At 53.2% G+C, this 15008-nt stretch overlaps 5 protein-coding genes across 5 annotated transcripts; 2 read left to right on the forward strand and 3 right to left on the reverse strand.

Annotated features, from left to right (window-relative positions):
• Positions 1-129: 129 nt before the first annotated feature.
• On the reverse strand, positions 130-2489 carry HETIRDRAFT_324014 (uncharacterized protein; the record flags this gene model as incomplete). Its single annotated transcript, XM_009551122.1, has 7 exons — positions 130-180; positions 240-311; positions 363-410; positions 469-924; positions 980-1093; positions 1147-1290; positions 1341-2489. The coding sequence occupies 7 exons, from the start codon at positions 2487-2489 to the stop codon at positions 130-132; spliced, it is 2034 nt and encodes a 677-aa protein (XP_009549417.1).
• Positions 2490-2719: 230 nt separating this feature from the next.
• Positions 2720-4274, reverse strand: HETIRDRAFT_36236 (uncharacterized protein; the record flags this gene model as incomplete). The annotated part of the gene is made up of 7 exons (XM_009550453.1): positions 2720-2863; positions 2918-3158; positions 3217-3641; positions 3700-3792; positions 3848-3959; positions 4021-4122; positions 4188-4274. The coding sequence occupies 7 exons, from the start codon at positions 4269-4271 to the stop codon at positions 2766-2768; spliced, it is 1155 nt and encodes a 384-aa protein (XP_009548748.1). The 3' UTR covers positions 2720-2765.
• A 513-nt stretch (positions 4275-4787) lies between these two features.
• HETIRDRAFT_64485 (Metallo peptidase M20) lies at positions 4788-7624 on the forward strand. The gene is made up of 13 exons (XM_009550524.1): positions 4788-5301; positions 5366-5464; positions 5521-5624; positions 5678-5746; positions 5807-5864; positions 5923-6016; positions 6069-6144; positions 6217-6341; positions 6406-6740; positions 6803-7107; positions 7186-7194; positions 7247-7342; positions 7423-7624. The coding sequence occupies exons 1-13, from the start codon at positions 4892-4894 to the stop codon at positions 7506-7508; spliced, it is 1866 nt and encodes a 621-aa protein (XP_009548819.1). The 5' UTR covers positions 4788-4891; the 3' UTR covers positions 7509-7624.
• A 941-nt stretch (positions 7625-8565) lies between these two features.
• HETIRDRAFT_435626 (uncharacterized protein) lies at positions 8566-10427 on the forward strand. Its single transcript, XM_009551123.1, has 13 exons — positions 8566-8744; positions 8806-8819; positions 8868-9018; positions 9072-9325; positions 9385-9425; positions 9475-9493; positions 9546-9573; positions 9630-9651; positions 9699-9734; positions 9791-9815; positions 9869-9971; positions 10033-10106; positions 10175-10427. Exons 1-13 carry the CDS (start codon positions 8607-8609, stop codon positions 10209-10211), a joined length of 942 nt encoding a protein of 313 aa, XP_009549418.1. The 5' UTR covers positions 8566-8606; the 3' UTR covers positions 10212-10427.
• Positions 10428-11413: 986 nt separating this feature from the next.
• Positions 11414-14566, reverse strand: HETIRDRAFT_104452 (uncharacterized protein; the record flags this gene model as incomplete). Its single annotated transcript, XM_009551124.1, has 4 exons — positions 11414-11911; positions 11971-12036; positions 13090-13498; positions 13557-14566. The coding sequence occupies 4 exons, from the start codon at positions 14564-14566 to the stop codon at positions 11414-11416; spliced, it is 1983 nt and encodes a 660-aa protein (XP_009549419.1).
• Between the last annotated feature and the right edge of the window lie 442 nt (positions 14567-15008).

Below are 15008 nucleotides of genomic sequence, written 5' to 3' on the forward strand. Positions count from 1 at the left end.
TATAGCCATTGCGCGTTGGATACCACAACAATAACGATTACTATTCTACAGAGACGCACGAAAACGATGTCCAGGAAAGAAAAATGGCAAAGTACAACAACGCGGACTGGGACCGTGGGGGCGAGAGGATCATGAGCTTTTGAGTTGCTTTTTCGCGGTCCCGATTGTCGTGTTGTTGACCTGCGCGGATGAAAAGTAATCAGAGGTGGCCTTCTAGTACACAAAAGACGCTGGCATACTTTGGTGGCAAAGCGAAGCGAACAAAGGGATTCGTTGAGGTGGGCGGACATTGGTGAGAGGTTGAGCACCATCTATAACGTATTGGTTGAATGAGGCGCCACAAGACAGGGAAGAGAACATACCAGAGTCTTCGAGTTTCCGCTCAATGAATTTTGCAATAGGTATGTCAGCTGCGGCGATGCGCTCATCAGCCTCTGATCTGCTGCGAGAAATCATCCGCAGACGCACCTTCGAGTTTCTATACGGTATGTGCTTGTCCCCCCTCTCGCTTTTCTCCCCAAGCGCGGCAATCACGTCCCCGAGCGCGCTCAAGCTCTTGTTGATGTTCTGCGTCTCCTTCAACCTGTCCTTGTGGTTCCATGCACCGCTCGCGTTCAGGCGCTCGCTGCCCGCGAGATCGACGAGGTTCAGCGAGCCCTCGCACGCCTCGCTCGTGTGCGTGTTCGTGCCCTTGATCCGGAGCGTGAAGACGGAGTGGCTGCGCGAGGAGCGCTCGTTCATGAGCGTCGCAGCGACGGTGCGCCGCGACTGCGCAAGCGCGAGCAGCGTGCGCACCTGCGTCGGCGAGTGGAGCGGCTGGACGACGACGTCCGTGACGCGCGTGCCGCTCTTGTCGTGCTTGATCTCATGCTTCTTTTTGTCGAACTCGCCCTTGCCGAGGAGGTCGTTGATCGTCTCGTTGTACTAGACCAAGCGACGTGATAGGGCATGATTGGGGGAGATGTCGAGAGCGGCTTACGATTTCGAGGAATTGGCCTTCCATGGTGTATTTCCAGCCCTTGCTCTTCATTTCGTCGGCGACACGGAAGACCTGCTCAACAGCTCGTGGGATCATGCCCATCGTCACCTCAGTCTGAACGAAAACAATGTTGAGACGAAAAAAGAAAGCAAGGCGTCTGTGCATACCGAGCCACCTTCCATCGTAAACGACTTGCCAGAACCCGTCTGACCGTACGCAAAGATACAAACGTTGTACCCATCAGTACAGCTTTGCGCAAGCTGAGAAATCTCCTCGAAGACCTCACTCTGCGTACTATGCGGCTCGAACACCTGCTCCGAACGTCAGTGAGTGACCCAAGACGCAGAGACGTGCACATCACCCTGTCAAAACCGAAATTCCAGGTTTCCTTTCTCTCCTGACCCATCGCGTTTTCACTGGCCGAATAGAGCACGATTTCTTTGTGGTCGCGGGTGTCCGGGAACGCGATGTCCGCCATCGCCTCCTGGCGCGCCCTCTCCTGATCTTCTGCCCCAGAGATATCTGAGGGGAGCAAGGGCCGCACACGGCAGAAGACGCGAATGTTGCCCTTGAGTTCCTGCACCATATTGTGCAATTTCCGTCGGACCATCTCTGCCTCCCTCACCTCCTGCTCCAACTCCTCGATCCTCTTGTTGGAACGCTCCAAGTCGTACTTCAACGACGAAAGCGTCTCTGAAGAATAGTTGAACGAGGCCTGCAGCGCGCCCAGTTGCGCCTGCAAGGCCTGGTTCTGCGACGACAGCGTCAGCTGCGCCGTGCTCTGCTGTGCCACCGTCGTCTTCAGCTGGCCCACCACCTCCCGCTCGCGCTCGAGATCGCCCCGCGTCACGCGCAGGTCCTCGCCCAGGTTGCGAATCTCCCGATCCCGCTTCTTCATGTCCGCCTCGAGCTCGCGCACCTCGCTTGCGTGCTTCTTCCTCAGCGCCTCGATCTCGTCGTTCGCGTTCATGAGCTCCCGGCGCTGCGAGAGCTCCTGCGTCTTCGCGGTCTGCAGCTCGCGCGCGATCGCGGCGTTGTTCGCCTGGATCTCGGACACGCGCAGGCGCTCCGCCTCCATATCCGCCGCCAGCCGCGCGTTGTCCGCCGCACGCGCGGACTCCATGCGCTTGTCGCCCACGTTCGCAGGCCGCACGGGGCCCGACGTCGTCCTCCCTGTGGCGCCACGCAGCCCTGCAGCGGCAGCCGACCGCGTGATGGGGCGCCCGACGCCCGATTTCGGCGGCGCACTCGTCGCGCGGGCCATTCGTGAGCCGGACAGCGTCGGTGCGCGGGGCTTCGTCAGTGGGGGCGGGCCGTTGCTGAGCTTCGACGACGACGACGACGGGACGTTCGTCGCGGCACGGTTATGTCGGAGGGGCTTCACGGGGCGCTGGTCGCCGTGCTCTGCGATGGCAGGGAGTTTGCGCGGCTGGTCCTGTGCGACGTCGGTGTCGTCCTCCGAGGCGGCTGCTTTGCGTTTGCGGGTTGCGACGGAGGTGGAGAGGGCCATCGAGAACGACGCTGGCATCGGGAACGTCGGGAGCTGCGTCGGACGGTGGTCGGAAGAGGAGAGATGGGGACGGGGCAAGCGAGAAGACGAGGCCATGATGTTCTTGCCTTCTTCAACAGAGCGCTTAGCCGCGCCCAATTATTACGTCCCTCCAGACGTCGCGTCAATCACGTGACGGCGTTGCTGTGGCTCCCCTCTGGTGCACAATGAGCTGGAGAGCAAGGCGAACCAAACTAAAACTAGTATATATGATGCGCCGTCGAACACAAGGTAATACTATGTCTCGAGGGTAGCCAAAAGCCCCTTCCAGACAAAATCCCTAGCGTTCCCACTCGCCTCCGTATACTTCGCCATGAACAGCCCGTCGTCCGCGTCTACGAGTATCCCGATTCAGTCTCTATACAGATTCACAGCAACGGGAGACTCACGAGTGTGCAGCGCCTTGGTCTTCGACCACACCTCAAATATCGACGCCGCCTCGTTCACTTGCAGACGGTCGGGGACTCTCAGCCGCTCGATGCCCTTGGTGTACCGGAGGATCTCGGGTGGGATCTTGAGGTACGGCGAGGGCTTCTTCCACGGCTGCAGCTTGAGCGCGTGACCCAGCTGCGCATTGAGCTTGAACGCGGTATTGGTGGAAGACAGCGCGCCGAGGACCGCACCCCGTGCCTACAACAGGACGGTCTACATAAATACGCGATGTAGTCAAATATCAAGGGCGACGCACGAAGGTCTTTTCGCCGCCGGCGTATTCCATGAGCAGCCGAGGCATAGACAGATGCCACGACTTGAGCATCGCAAAGTGCGGGTCCCGGTACGTCGTGTTCGTGAACAGCGCCTGGAAGTCGTCGATGGCAAGTAGAACGGGATACTGCGTCTGCGCCCCCAGCGCCTCCATCAGCGCAGACAGCACCGTCGGCGCCACGGCCTGGTCGTTTAGGCCGATGTCGGCCAAGTCCGCGAGCTTCGTTCCAACGGGTACGGGAGACCTGTTCTCGACTTCGATCACCTTTTCGGTAGTCAGGGACTGCAGCGCCGAGAGGTTGACCGTCTTGAAGCGCTGCAGCGTCTGGTATGCGAAGACCGGTTGAAGGTAGGTCTGTGTCCGCAGGTCATAGGTGTAATGTGTCGTTGAGTTGACCAGATCGACGGCTGATGATGGAACGTCGCGTCAAACTAGAGGAGTCCAAGGGTAGGTGGGGGCACGTACCTCGAGGGATGTACATGATGATCCAGCGGTTTGACCTAGCAAACTCAACAGCCTGAAGCAACAGAGAACTCTTGCCATTCCCCTTCATACCAGCTACGGAGCACCATTCAGAATTGCACGCGACGCCCCATGCTGAAAAGCTACTTACTGAATACCATCCGATGCTTTTCACTCGATTCCTGGCTAGCAGCCTGCAGCTTGTCCGCAACTATGAGCGACACGTCCCGCACGACGGTAACAGGTTTCGTCAACATCCGATACTGCGCCAAATTTCAACCCGAGTCAGCGCCAGGGCGCGCACGAGAGTTGAGCGAGACGTACCTCGACCAGGATATTCCTCGGTACACCGAACACGCGTGCAGGCGCATTCTCCGGCATGGGAAGCACCATGGCTTGCCCTAGATTGTGCTCCGTCAGGGCTGCCTGTTCGACGCTTTAACGTGAGCAAACTCCATCGCGAGGCATCTACGAAGGCAGGTGTTACGAACGGGGTAAAATGTCGCCAAATTCAGTTCTTCCACTCGCTGGTCCCTGAATATAGGATTCTGGAGCTGGCCGACGGGCATGGGCATAAACGCCTAGGTACAGGGCGCAAAGTGAATACAAAGTCGCATCCCGAGACAGTCAAACGCACCCCGATGCTCTTCTCCGGTTTTGATCGGTGCTGTGGGTCGCCGCTGTTGCCCTTCTTTGAACCATGGAAGCCTTGGGCTATGCAGGAGATTCAGTACCATGAGCATGGCGCTCCAAATAATATCGGGCACGCAGCCAACGTCAGAGAGCAGACACTCACCGCCAACCTTCGTCCCTCCCACTCTCTTTTGAGCCTTCTTCGGCTTTGCGGCATATCCTCTTCTCTGCTGAAGCTGGAGCAGCGAGGGACCCACATGCTTTGAGATATATATGACGTGGAGAGAGGCACGGGAGTGTGCCGCTGCCGTGAGGGCAGACATCTGTTGTGTGTGCAGGAGACACCGTTCACGTCTGCAACTGCTCGTCTGCGAATGGAAATTCGGAGCGTCCACGTGCACGTGGCTGCCGTGCGTTCCGGGCCCGCTCCCAGCCGTTACGGTCTTCGACTCTCATGAGGAACATCTTAGAGAACCAGAATGGCGTTTGCTGCTCATCTCACCCCTTCCCTCTGACTGACTCTTCGATAAGTCCAACAAACAGGGTTTTTCTCTCGTGAAGTATGGAGTCTGGGACGAACGCTCTTCACTCTGATCACGATGAAAAGGTCGCCTTCGGGCTGGACAGGAGAATCATGGCTGGCCGAGGCGAGCTTGACGAAGGACAAGACTCTCGCGCTAACTACTGGCGTCACCTCCTCCGTGCATGGCACCTGTCTCAGATCGTCATCGGTCTCGCAGTCCTGGTCCTTCTCCTGCACCCTGCGCCGCTGAAGGCGATCTCTTTCAGCATGTCTGACGCTCTTATCGTCGCCTTGGATTGGAAGTTCGACGAGCCTACGCTATGCCCACAAGTTGACCCGATCGCGCCCGAGATATATGCAGTGCTAGCGGACGCCTTGGACGAGGAACTCAGCACAGAGGAGTACAGGCTATGGGCATACGAGAGTCTGGGAGGCGCAGTAAGAATACCGTGCGTAAACCTCTCGACTGTTACAACAGAACTCGGATGAACACAAGATGCGTATACGCCACAGAACGGAAACGTACGATGATCTTGGTAAACCCGGCGAAGATCCACGCTGGGAAACGCGTCTGCTCCTTCACGACTACCTCCAGAACAGATTCCCTCTCGTGTATGCGTGCCATTGCCTCTTTAATTCCAGCAGACCAATTGAACACCTTGTTTTAGACATGCAAACCTGCTGAAAACAGTCGTGAACCAGTTTGCCTTGGTATATCATTGGCAAGGGACAGACGCGTCGTTGAAACCCGTGCTTCTGACCGCGCATCAAGGTAAACATATTCCTATGTTTTCTCTGTTGTCCTCATTCTCGAGGCTGTCACAGATGTCGTACCGGTGGACCCACGCACTGCAGATCAGTGGATTCAGCCGCCCTATTCAGGTTACTTCGATGGTAAGCTGCCTCCTCTGCCTGCCAAAAGGTTTGTACTTGACTATGCGGCGCGGCGGGTAGGCGAATGGATATGGGGTCGTGGAAGCTGTGACGACAAATCAGGTCTCATTGCTAGCTTGTGGGTATTCCGATTCAGGACGTCCATTTTCTCGGAAGCTTACATACGCCGAATATAGAACAGCTGTGGAGTCGCTGCTTCAGAAAAGATTCTCTCCTGCAAGATCGGTCGTGCTCGCGTATGGCATCGACGAAGAGCGGGGTGGTGTAGATGTGAGTTTCCCTCCGCAGAGTGTGTTTGTTTGGTCTCAACATCCTCGTATAGGGCGCGTCGCACATCCGCGATCACCTTCTGAAGACCTATGGACGACACGCATTTTCCTTCTTGGTCGACGAGGGGGGTAGGCACCTCTACGTTAATCATAAATGCTCATAGTCTGATAACAAAGATTTTTTTCCCCGTATCTCACTAGGAGGATACGAAGAACGCAATGGAGTCATATTCTCAGCCCCCAGTGTAGCAGAAAAAGGCAAGCTAAATGTGCGCATCGAGGTCACGACTCCTGGTGGGCACTCTAGCGTGCCGCCTCCCCACACAGTTCGTCCATCCTTCTTCCTCTCTACCTGTCTGCTGGCCCACCTTGAAGACTGTCCCCCCTCAGAGCATTGGTCTCCTCTCAGCACTCATAACCTCTCTCGAAGCAAACCCGCTCCCTGCGACTCTCTACAGAAACAGCACCTACTTCCGCTCGCTGCAGTGCACTGCCGCACACGACCCTGGGCTCTCGGACGAAACGCGAGACCTGATCGATCGTGCACGGCTGAACGACGGCGCTTTGCGCGCTCTGCAGGATGTCCTCACCAGCGCCGATGAGAGTCGGTTCAGGGCCGTCACGGGAACGACGCAGGCGGTAGATCTGGTCGGAGGCGGTGTCAAAGTGAACGCGCTGCCGGAAAGCGCGTGGGCGGTCGTGGATCATCGCATTGCGGACCATAGGTGCGGTTCTCGTCGTCTTTACTCGCTCCGCACTTGGCATCAAGGCTGACGCAGATGCGAAGCACTGTTGTTGCCCTGCAAATGCGCTACGTCGATCTGCTTGCGCCGATTGCCTCGCGTCTTAACCTCTCGTTCGAAGCTTTCGGTAAGCAATTCGCGCACGGCAACAGGGATGACGAGGACTTCGTCGGCCGTGTCAAATTGACAGATGCGTATGGCACCGCGCTTGATCCAGCGCCCATCTCGCCCACGGCGGGCAATGGTCCGTGGGAGCTATTATCTGGAACCATACTGTCCACTCTAGAGACGGCGCTAAGGAGCAAGTATGCGGAGAAAGACGCCGTGGTCGTGCCTGGCTTGTCCTTGGGTGCGTGATCAGATTCCTGATCCGGAAGGGAAGTACTCACTTTCTGGTTACTTACCGTTTCGCCGGTGCGAATAACAGGCAACACAGGTAAGGTGTACATCATTACATCACTCCTAAATCTTTATCTTTCCTTCCATAGATACGAGGTATTATTGGAATCTCACGCGGCACATATTCCGCTATGGCCATCGCGGCACGGAGGACGCGTACAACGGCGCACACACGATCAATGAAGGTCAGCCATTTCATTACGAGCACGGCGGTCATAGATCTTTTGCTCACTCCCACGCAATTGCGATATCTGTCGTGCCGCAGCAATCAAAGGGGAAGGCTTCGTGGAGATGATCCGCTTCTTCGCCAGATTGATACTGAATGCAGATGAGACGGGGCTGTTCGACTAGAGGCTGAAATCAGTGGGTGTTTTTTGTTGTTGTACGGTTCTGTATTTCGCACGCACGATTGTAGCAATGCTGTACCGGTGTCCGTTGTTCGTTCCAAGTTGGCACGTGAAGCAGTCGTGAGGCCCGGAGGTAGCTGGTGAATGTTTGAACCCTTTCCGAGGGCAGCGCAGATGATGAGTTGTGCATTGTGAGTAGATGCAAGCCCGATGCTGACTGATGCAGCAGATCGTCCGATCGCTTTATTTTGAAGCTTGTGAGTGACCGCCTACAGTCCGTTCACTCTCATCTAGCCCCGACAATCTTGCTCACCATAACGAGATCTACAGGAATATTCATGCTCTCCTAGGATCTCGGCTAGCGGGACTCAAGATCCTTTTCCCAATGATCATGGACTCACAGTGGACTCACCCATCATGGAGCCCACGGACCCGTGAGTGTTTGGCGTTTGCCACGACGAAGGCCACGCCTGCAGATTTGATCCAGTTGATGCGCTCCTACCATGCTCCCATATTGCCTTGATATATAATAGGTGGCCAAGTCGTGAATTTCAACCCTAATATCCAATCCAAGGCAAAAACACTAGACCCTCCTAGACCACACTCGGCACCGGTGCCTCGTCGACAGTGTCACTGGACAAGTGCGATTATTTAGAAAGACTCGAAGGACTTTTGTCTGCATAATCTTGATACAAAGTTGGATAAGCTATCACTTGGTCGCTATCCTCTACGCCGATGTTTCGCGCCGACCACTGTTGAATGTCTCGAAAACACCAGCTGATCGCCTTCTTCGTGCACACTTGTACCTTCTCTCCCATCACAGTCACGGGGTTTAGGTTGGTCGTGGTCCGGTGCCCCACTTGTCTTTGGGCGGCATAGTGATGTAAAGTGCACCGCTTCCACTTACGGCACCCGATGCTTCCTAAGAATTGCCGCCGACTCCTCAAGGTCTCAAGCTTCAAGTTCCGATCAGAAGAACTTGATCACTGATTAGTCCATCACCAGTGGTATATAGAGAAGGTGCAGTATCGATCTCTCTTTTCGCGGTCTTGCCCCCCTCACTTTCATCTTTTTGTACATATCAGAGTGCGTGCTCTTGTCGATGTCGGCCATCGAGCTCACGGTAGGCTCTGTTGAGATTGGGACCCTTATCTCGTCTGTTCTCTTCGGTATCACAAGTGTACAAGTTTATCTCTACTACAAGAATGCCTTCAGAGATAACCTTTTCATACGAATCATGGTCGGTTGAGCTTGCGTCATCTCGCTTAGCTTATTATCCAACGCTGATTGAGCTTCATCAGGTCCCTGCCCTTTGGTTCGTACTGCGTCTATTCTGTTTGCTACTTGCTGAGCCAGGTTGTAGGGTGGCCGAAGCCCTTCACACATCCTTTACTTGGACATACCTCTACCGCCTGACCGTGCGGCACTATGGAGATATCGACATTATCATAGTGCATCACTGGACACTGGGTTTGTCGGCAATTTTCAATGGTTTCATCGGCGCTACAGTTCAGGTTTGCATACATCCCTCTTGCGATGATAACTTGAACAACTCGTCGGTTCGTAGGCCTGGTTCGCGTACCGGATTTATGTGCTCTCACAGTGTCTCTCGATATCCATCGTGTCTTGGACAGGCTCTTCTTTGCAGATGATCTGCTTGATCAGCATGTATCCCCTCACACAAAAAGTGACGTTGACGGAGTTTGCTGCGCGCTACAACTGGTTGCCCATGACGGCACTTGGTTTGAATGTCCTTGTGGACTTTGTCAACACAGGATCCTTGACGTATCTACTGTGGAAGCAAAAACCAGAAACGATGCTGTTAGTCTCGAGACCCAGATCCTGTTATCCCTGTCTAGTCTCTTACCCATATCGTGAAGCTCGTCCAAGTTGGTCAACAGGCTCATATTATGGACTATAGGTTAGTTCGCAATAGCTGGATCATCAAATTGAGACTGATCTGTCTGTAGAAACTGGTCTCCTTACGAGGTACGATGATCGGAAGTTTTCTGTTAGCAGCTCAAAACATGGATATCTACAGCGTCTCAGCCGTCGTCATGCTCGTCGCAGTAAGAGATTCCGATGATGCATTCAATACACTTATCAATGCCTCCTACGCACACAGGTCACAGCGCTCTCGCATACATGTATGTTCAAGTCGAAATATATGATTGATCATTGACACCATCTTTAGACTTGTGGATCGGCGTCTCCTTTTTCTACGCGAAACGTGAGGTTCCTGCGTGCGTACAAAGGTAGCCTTTGCCAACTAACTCTTCATTCCAGTGTACTCGAACTCTTTCTTCGCATCGTGCGTGTCCATACCCACTTCTTATGAATGACGATCGACCCATCTTTGGTCAGTCTCAACGGGCGGATGTCTCTCCGCAACGTCGACACATCGAGCAGTGGCATACTGTCCACAATGCACATAACAAATGGCCCCGTCGAAGTCACTGTAGTTCGGGTAAGTTCCGATAAATCCCTCAGGATCTCATGCCTAGATGAGTGACTGAGGGTGGTGCCAGGACATACACATTGACGATGATGAAAGGAATAGAGATATGTTCAAACTTTCTCCTATAACCGACCACATGCCCAGGTGACCAACGTCGTCTGTAGCAGTCTTCAAGGCTGTTGCTCCCAGCATAATTACTCACTGTTTCATAGTTTTCAGACGTCAAGCCGTGAAACTTGCGACCCCTGAGGCATGAAGGTTGATATAAGTATTCCATGTCAAGTCCTCTATCGGGTTGATCAGGATTGATCAGATCCATTGTCGCGATCTGTGTATGGAAGCAGGGAGATACATTGCTTTCCTAGCCAGAGGTCGTGTGTATCGGTATCACTAAGGGCTCCTGTGCAAGGGCACATGGACGCCATCATACGCTGGACTTTCGTATTTATCCATGATGACATCTCGAACGCACAATATTCGTGATATTCCCAAGCGCCCTGGAGTGCACGGGGTCCTTGCAGCCTCTGCTTTTCTTTCGCGCCCCAAGACCCGAGTTGGCTCCCTTCGACACCATCTGTCATCATCTGGCATCTTCTGTATCCTGCCATGCCTCGAGTCGAATAACATAAAATAGAAGACTCCGTCATACCTCCTGAATCTTCCGACGAAGTAAACAGTCGTCGATGTTCGTGTATTATGCTGTTGAAAGGCATCACCGCTGCCCACCTTCTTGAAAGATGCCAGAGAGCTCACATGGAGAATCCGCTTCATGGAAACTGGGAAGTAGCACCTAGAGCTCAACTATTGACTCCATTGCAACGAGACATCTACCGGTGAGTGCCCCCCCCCCGTTGTTTCCGTATCATTGCCTATTTCAAACACGATGGCAAGGGTTCCTCGGAAGCCATGTTCATCATATTTACATCATGTCCTGTTAACAGACACGACATCAAATCTCGCAGGCTTGCTGAGACTCGATGATTGTCCCCTCGTTACTGAATTGACTGAGACAAGGGACGGGTTAGTCCAGAAGTGACCCACGGAACGATTTATCTTTTTCGTTGTGATTCCTGCGCTCAACGCTTGGCCAGCAAAACTGCACTACATAAAGCATATTATCAAGCTAGCGGAGACTTGAGCGATGGGACCTCGTAGGTTGAGGCGAAATCGTTGTAAGTCTGTATGCTTAATTGTAACGAACTCCCGAAGGTCGATGATGAGATTCAGGAGAACATCATTTCATATCTTGATTTTGAGCCCCGTGTGTCTTGCATATCGATGCATTGTCTAACAGCATCAACATACCCAGAAGTCATTTGATGCATATTTCGCGGTGACGCAGTGAGACCTTATCCGTGTATCTATAATTTTACAACATTCCCGCAGGTGACGTGCTAAGATGATTTTCAAGTTTCAATGCAGGCATATTGATGACGTCCGTGAGAGCTTACCTAGCTTACAATTCTCAATCTTTCATCTCCACTTCTCAGAAAGATACCGCCCTCAAACTCCACCACTGCGTTAAACGTGATCGTGTCGTCAATTCCATTCCGCAGACCACCCCATCGCGGGCCATTCCATGCTGATAACGACAGAGCACTCCCTTTGTCCATTTCTCGAGGGAAGAAAAAACCCCTCGCACCAGCAGATTCTTCGGTGAGTTCTGGAACCATCGACGGGGCTGGAGAAGGCCAGGCAAAATGCTTGGACGTAGGAGCATCAGGAGGTGGATCGTCGGCGGAAGGCGTGGAGGGTAGAGATTCATGAGTTCGGATGACATGCACGGCGACAATGTAAGGGAGGATAGAGAATTCCAGGGATTCCCCGTCAGTTGAGTTAGTGATCCGCTTGATTGTCAGCTTGAGGTTGGCTGCGCGAGCGCCGCGCAATGTAGCCGCGTAAGATTCCTCTGCTGTAGTAAGGAATCGCGGCTGATCGTTCCTCCAGAGCTATATGAGTGGGTCGGTCAATGATCTCTGTGTCGTTTGCGAGGAAAGAGCACACGCACGTAGACGTTCGATATGATCAGCGTCTCGCTCCCAACGTCAACCTGTGCCTTTGCGGCATCTTGCACCTGCTGAGTTGTGAGCGGATTGACCATGGCTGCTGTCAGTCAAGAGAAGATGCGCTAACTCATTACAACAAACGAAGAAATACGGACGGACGCGAGGCCGTCCTCTCGAGGAGCACTGCCAGATCGGTGAGCCTAGTGATGATGTCATATGCTGTAGTGACAGCGAGCGCTCCTCTACATTTCTAGGCGCTCCTCTTCTATCCGCTCATACCTATGATGTCAAAATTTGGTTTGCCTTGCCACATCCCCTGCGCCGGACACCTGTGAGCCTACCATTTCCTCATTTGCTGTGTCTAGGGTCATCCCGGGATTTAAACACCAGTATAGCAACAACGGGAGGAATGTGTCGACTAGGCATGGACAATGTGTACGATGGAGTCACATGCGGCCTCAGGGCTACCTATGACGAAATTTTCATTCTATGAATGTGCCAAGCTCCTCGAGCACCAGACATTATTTTCAAATTGAAGTAACTAGATGGACACCCTCCGAAGAAACAAATCTTGCATGCTACGTTTGGCCTCCTCCATGCTCATGTAATAGCTCCAATATCTTGCAAAATGCAGAATCGGACCGAAATCACCGTTGTGAACATGCTTATGCGTTCCCAGAGCGATTGTATTCTGTGTAAGGATGCGGAGGCTATGTCTAGTCAAGCTGCTTGTTCGAGCGAAACATGACATCCGGAGGAAGTCTCTTGTTGGGACGCACAGCTGCGAGACCCTACAGGAGGCGAGTGTTCAACTCCGCGACATCTACCAGTGCCATCATACAATAATGTAATGCTGTCAAGCATTATATCAAAATAGATATTCATGTTCAAATGAGAGTCAGAGCTGTACTACATGTGTACAGAAGGATGCATAAACTTGGCAGAACCGATTGAATCACATAACCATTGGAGTGCCACCGAGCCACCTAAAAAGATTGTGTACATGTCCTTCAAGGACAATCCGATGCGAAAATCCCAGCTCAAGCCCTCTTGAGGAGCGAGCTATACATATTCCTGTTTTTGTTCAAACACGAGACGCTGCCAAATATTTCGCCGGATACCTTGACCCTCTTCCCTCTCGTCCTCTCGAAAGCGCAAGCCTGGGCCTCCAATCTGAAGAATCGAGATTCTATACCCTCGAAGAGGTAATCTGGAACGGGAACCCAGAATTTGAGGTCCCACTGCCTTTCGGTTGACAGGGAGCTCTTGACCTGTTCCCAATCATGTCTCACGATAATTCCCTTGGAAGGGTCCATAGTAAACTGCGTGCGCTCGATTGTATCACTCGTACGACGTTCTCCAATCCAACAAGTTGAGAAGGGAAGGTCGACGCTAACTTGCGGAGAGGCATGCTCGTTGATTCGGTTGCAGAGAATGTCAAGGTAATCGATAGGGGGCCTTAGTGTGTTGTGTGTTCCGTCCCCTTGAGTATCAGTGAAGTGGAGAGTTGCCTCCCAGCCGATGACGCCCCTAGAAATCAATGAGACAGTCAGTGGCTCAGCACACATTGATAAAAGACATCACCCACCTTTCAGGCACATCCCAATACTCTGTGTGATTGCTCGAGAATGACAAATCGAGTTTGTAGCGATGCAAGAGCGTTTCATCGTAGAAAGATGTAGCGCGGTCCTTAGCAGTCATGACAAAAGGAAAATGATTTTCTCCATAGTACACTTCCCGAATGCGGAGACCGCTATGGAATTCTTCATCAGGGAACCGAGATGTGAGCGGCGGGACAGCCATGGCTGCCGTCATGGATATCTGCGTAGAACCATCATATCGACCCGATCGAGGCCCGCTATTTAAAGGGGCGACTCTGGCAGACACAGCACTGGAAGCGGGAGACGTCGGCGGGCGCGAAGTCGGCAGCGGGATGCGAGAGGCGGGCTTGAAGGCGAGTGACCCAGGTTCCTTCATGCCGCTCATTTGGTCCTGAGTGGGGAAATGGACCTTACCCACATGACGGAGGCCGCGTCCAGACTTTCCTCTGGCTGCTTCATCCACGTTGCCACTATCCGCGAATGGCTTCGCATCGCTAGGGATTGTCCTCGCGCCGGTGGCTGCGCTGTAAGTGCGAGATCGAGCAGGAGTGTCCAAGGGTGTATTGTTCTCCACAGCGCTGGATGAATGATCACGACTAGGATTGATGGCCCCGAGGTCCCGCTTCGTGCTCGGTTCGCGACGCTCCCTTCTGGTATAGTCCTTGTCCGGAGCATTCGTCTGTTGCTGAGGGGTGGCTCGGATAGTATTGATAGAAGACATGGATGTCACCCGTTGACGCATCCGTGGCGTGAAGGCCACATTGACATGCCTGTTCTCATCGCCGTCACGAGCCCGCTTCTTGCTAGTTTCCTTCTCCGGGCTGTCGCGCTTGGTGTCCTTGCGTATCCAATTAAAAAACTTGCCGCTAGTTGAGCCAACTTGGGAAGTCGGCGCGTGCGTAGTAGTGGCAGGAGTGACCGATGTCGGAGTGGGCCTTGTCTTCTGAAGGGGATAGGGTCGGGAAATAAACGGACGCGTCGCAGAAGAGGTTACCATTGCCAGATGGAACAATGCTCCGGGATAATGTGTGAGCGTGCAGTGAATGAAGATAGGGAGCGGTGGGCTCTTCAGGATTCAACAGCGAGTTTATATAAGGTTAGCAGACCACCCGCCACACCGGCTCACTACCTATTGTTCAAAGCGTTCAGTGTTTCGCCAGTGGGTGGCATGCGCACGGGAACGGTCTATGCATCGACTTCAGCCCCTGAAAGACAAACAATCCAAAAAAGGCACCCAAACATTGAGATGTACCAGATTCTAACACATACGTCAAGTGCGCCTAATGAGAGCTTGTAAGGGAAGTCTCAATCGATTCACCAGCTTGAATCGACAAGCGATCTTCGAGTGCGCTGATCCAAGTTACAGACACCTACGGTCGACTGTGTTTTATGATTTCACCTTCAATATTATTGATGTATCACTTTGAACAGGGAGATGA

This window comes from Heterobasidion irregulare (genome assembly GCF_000320585.1).
Source record: "Heterobasidion irregulare TC 32-1 unplaced genomic scaffold scaffold_08, whole genome shotgun sequence".
Classification (NCBI taxonomy): domain Eukaryota; kingdom Fungi; phylum Basidiomycota; class Agaricomycetes; order Russulales; family Bondarzewiaceae; genus Heterobasidion; species Heterobasidion irregulare.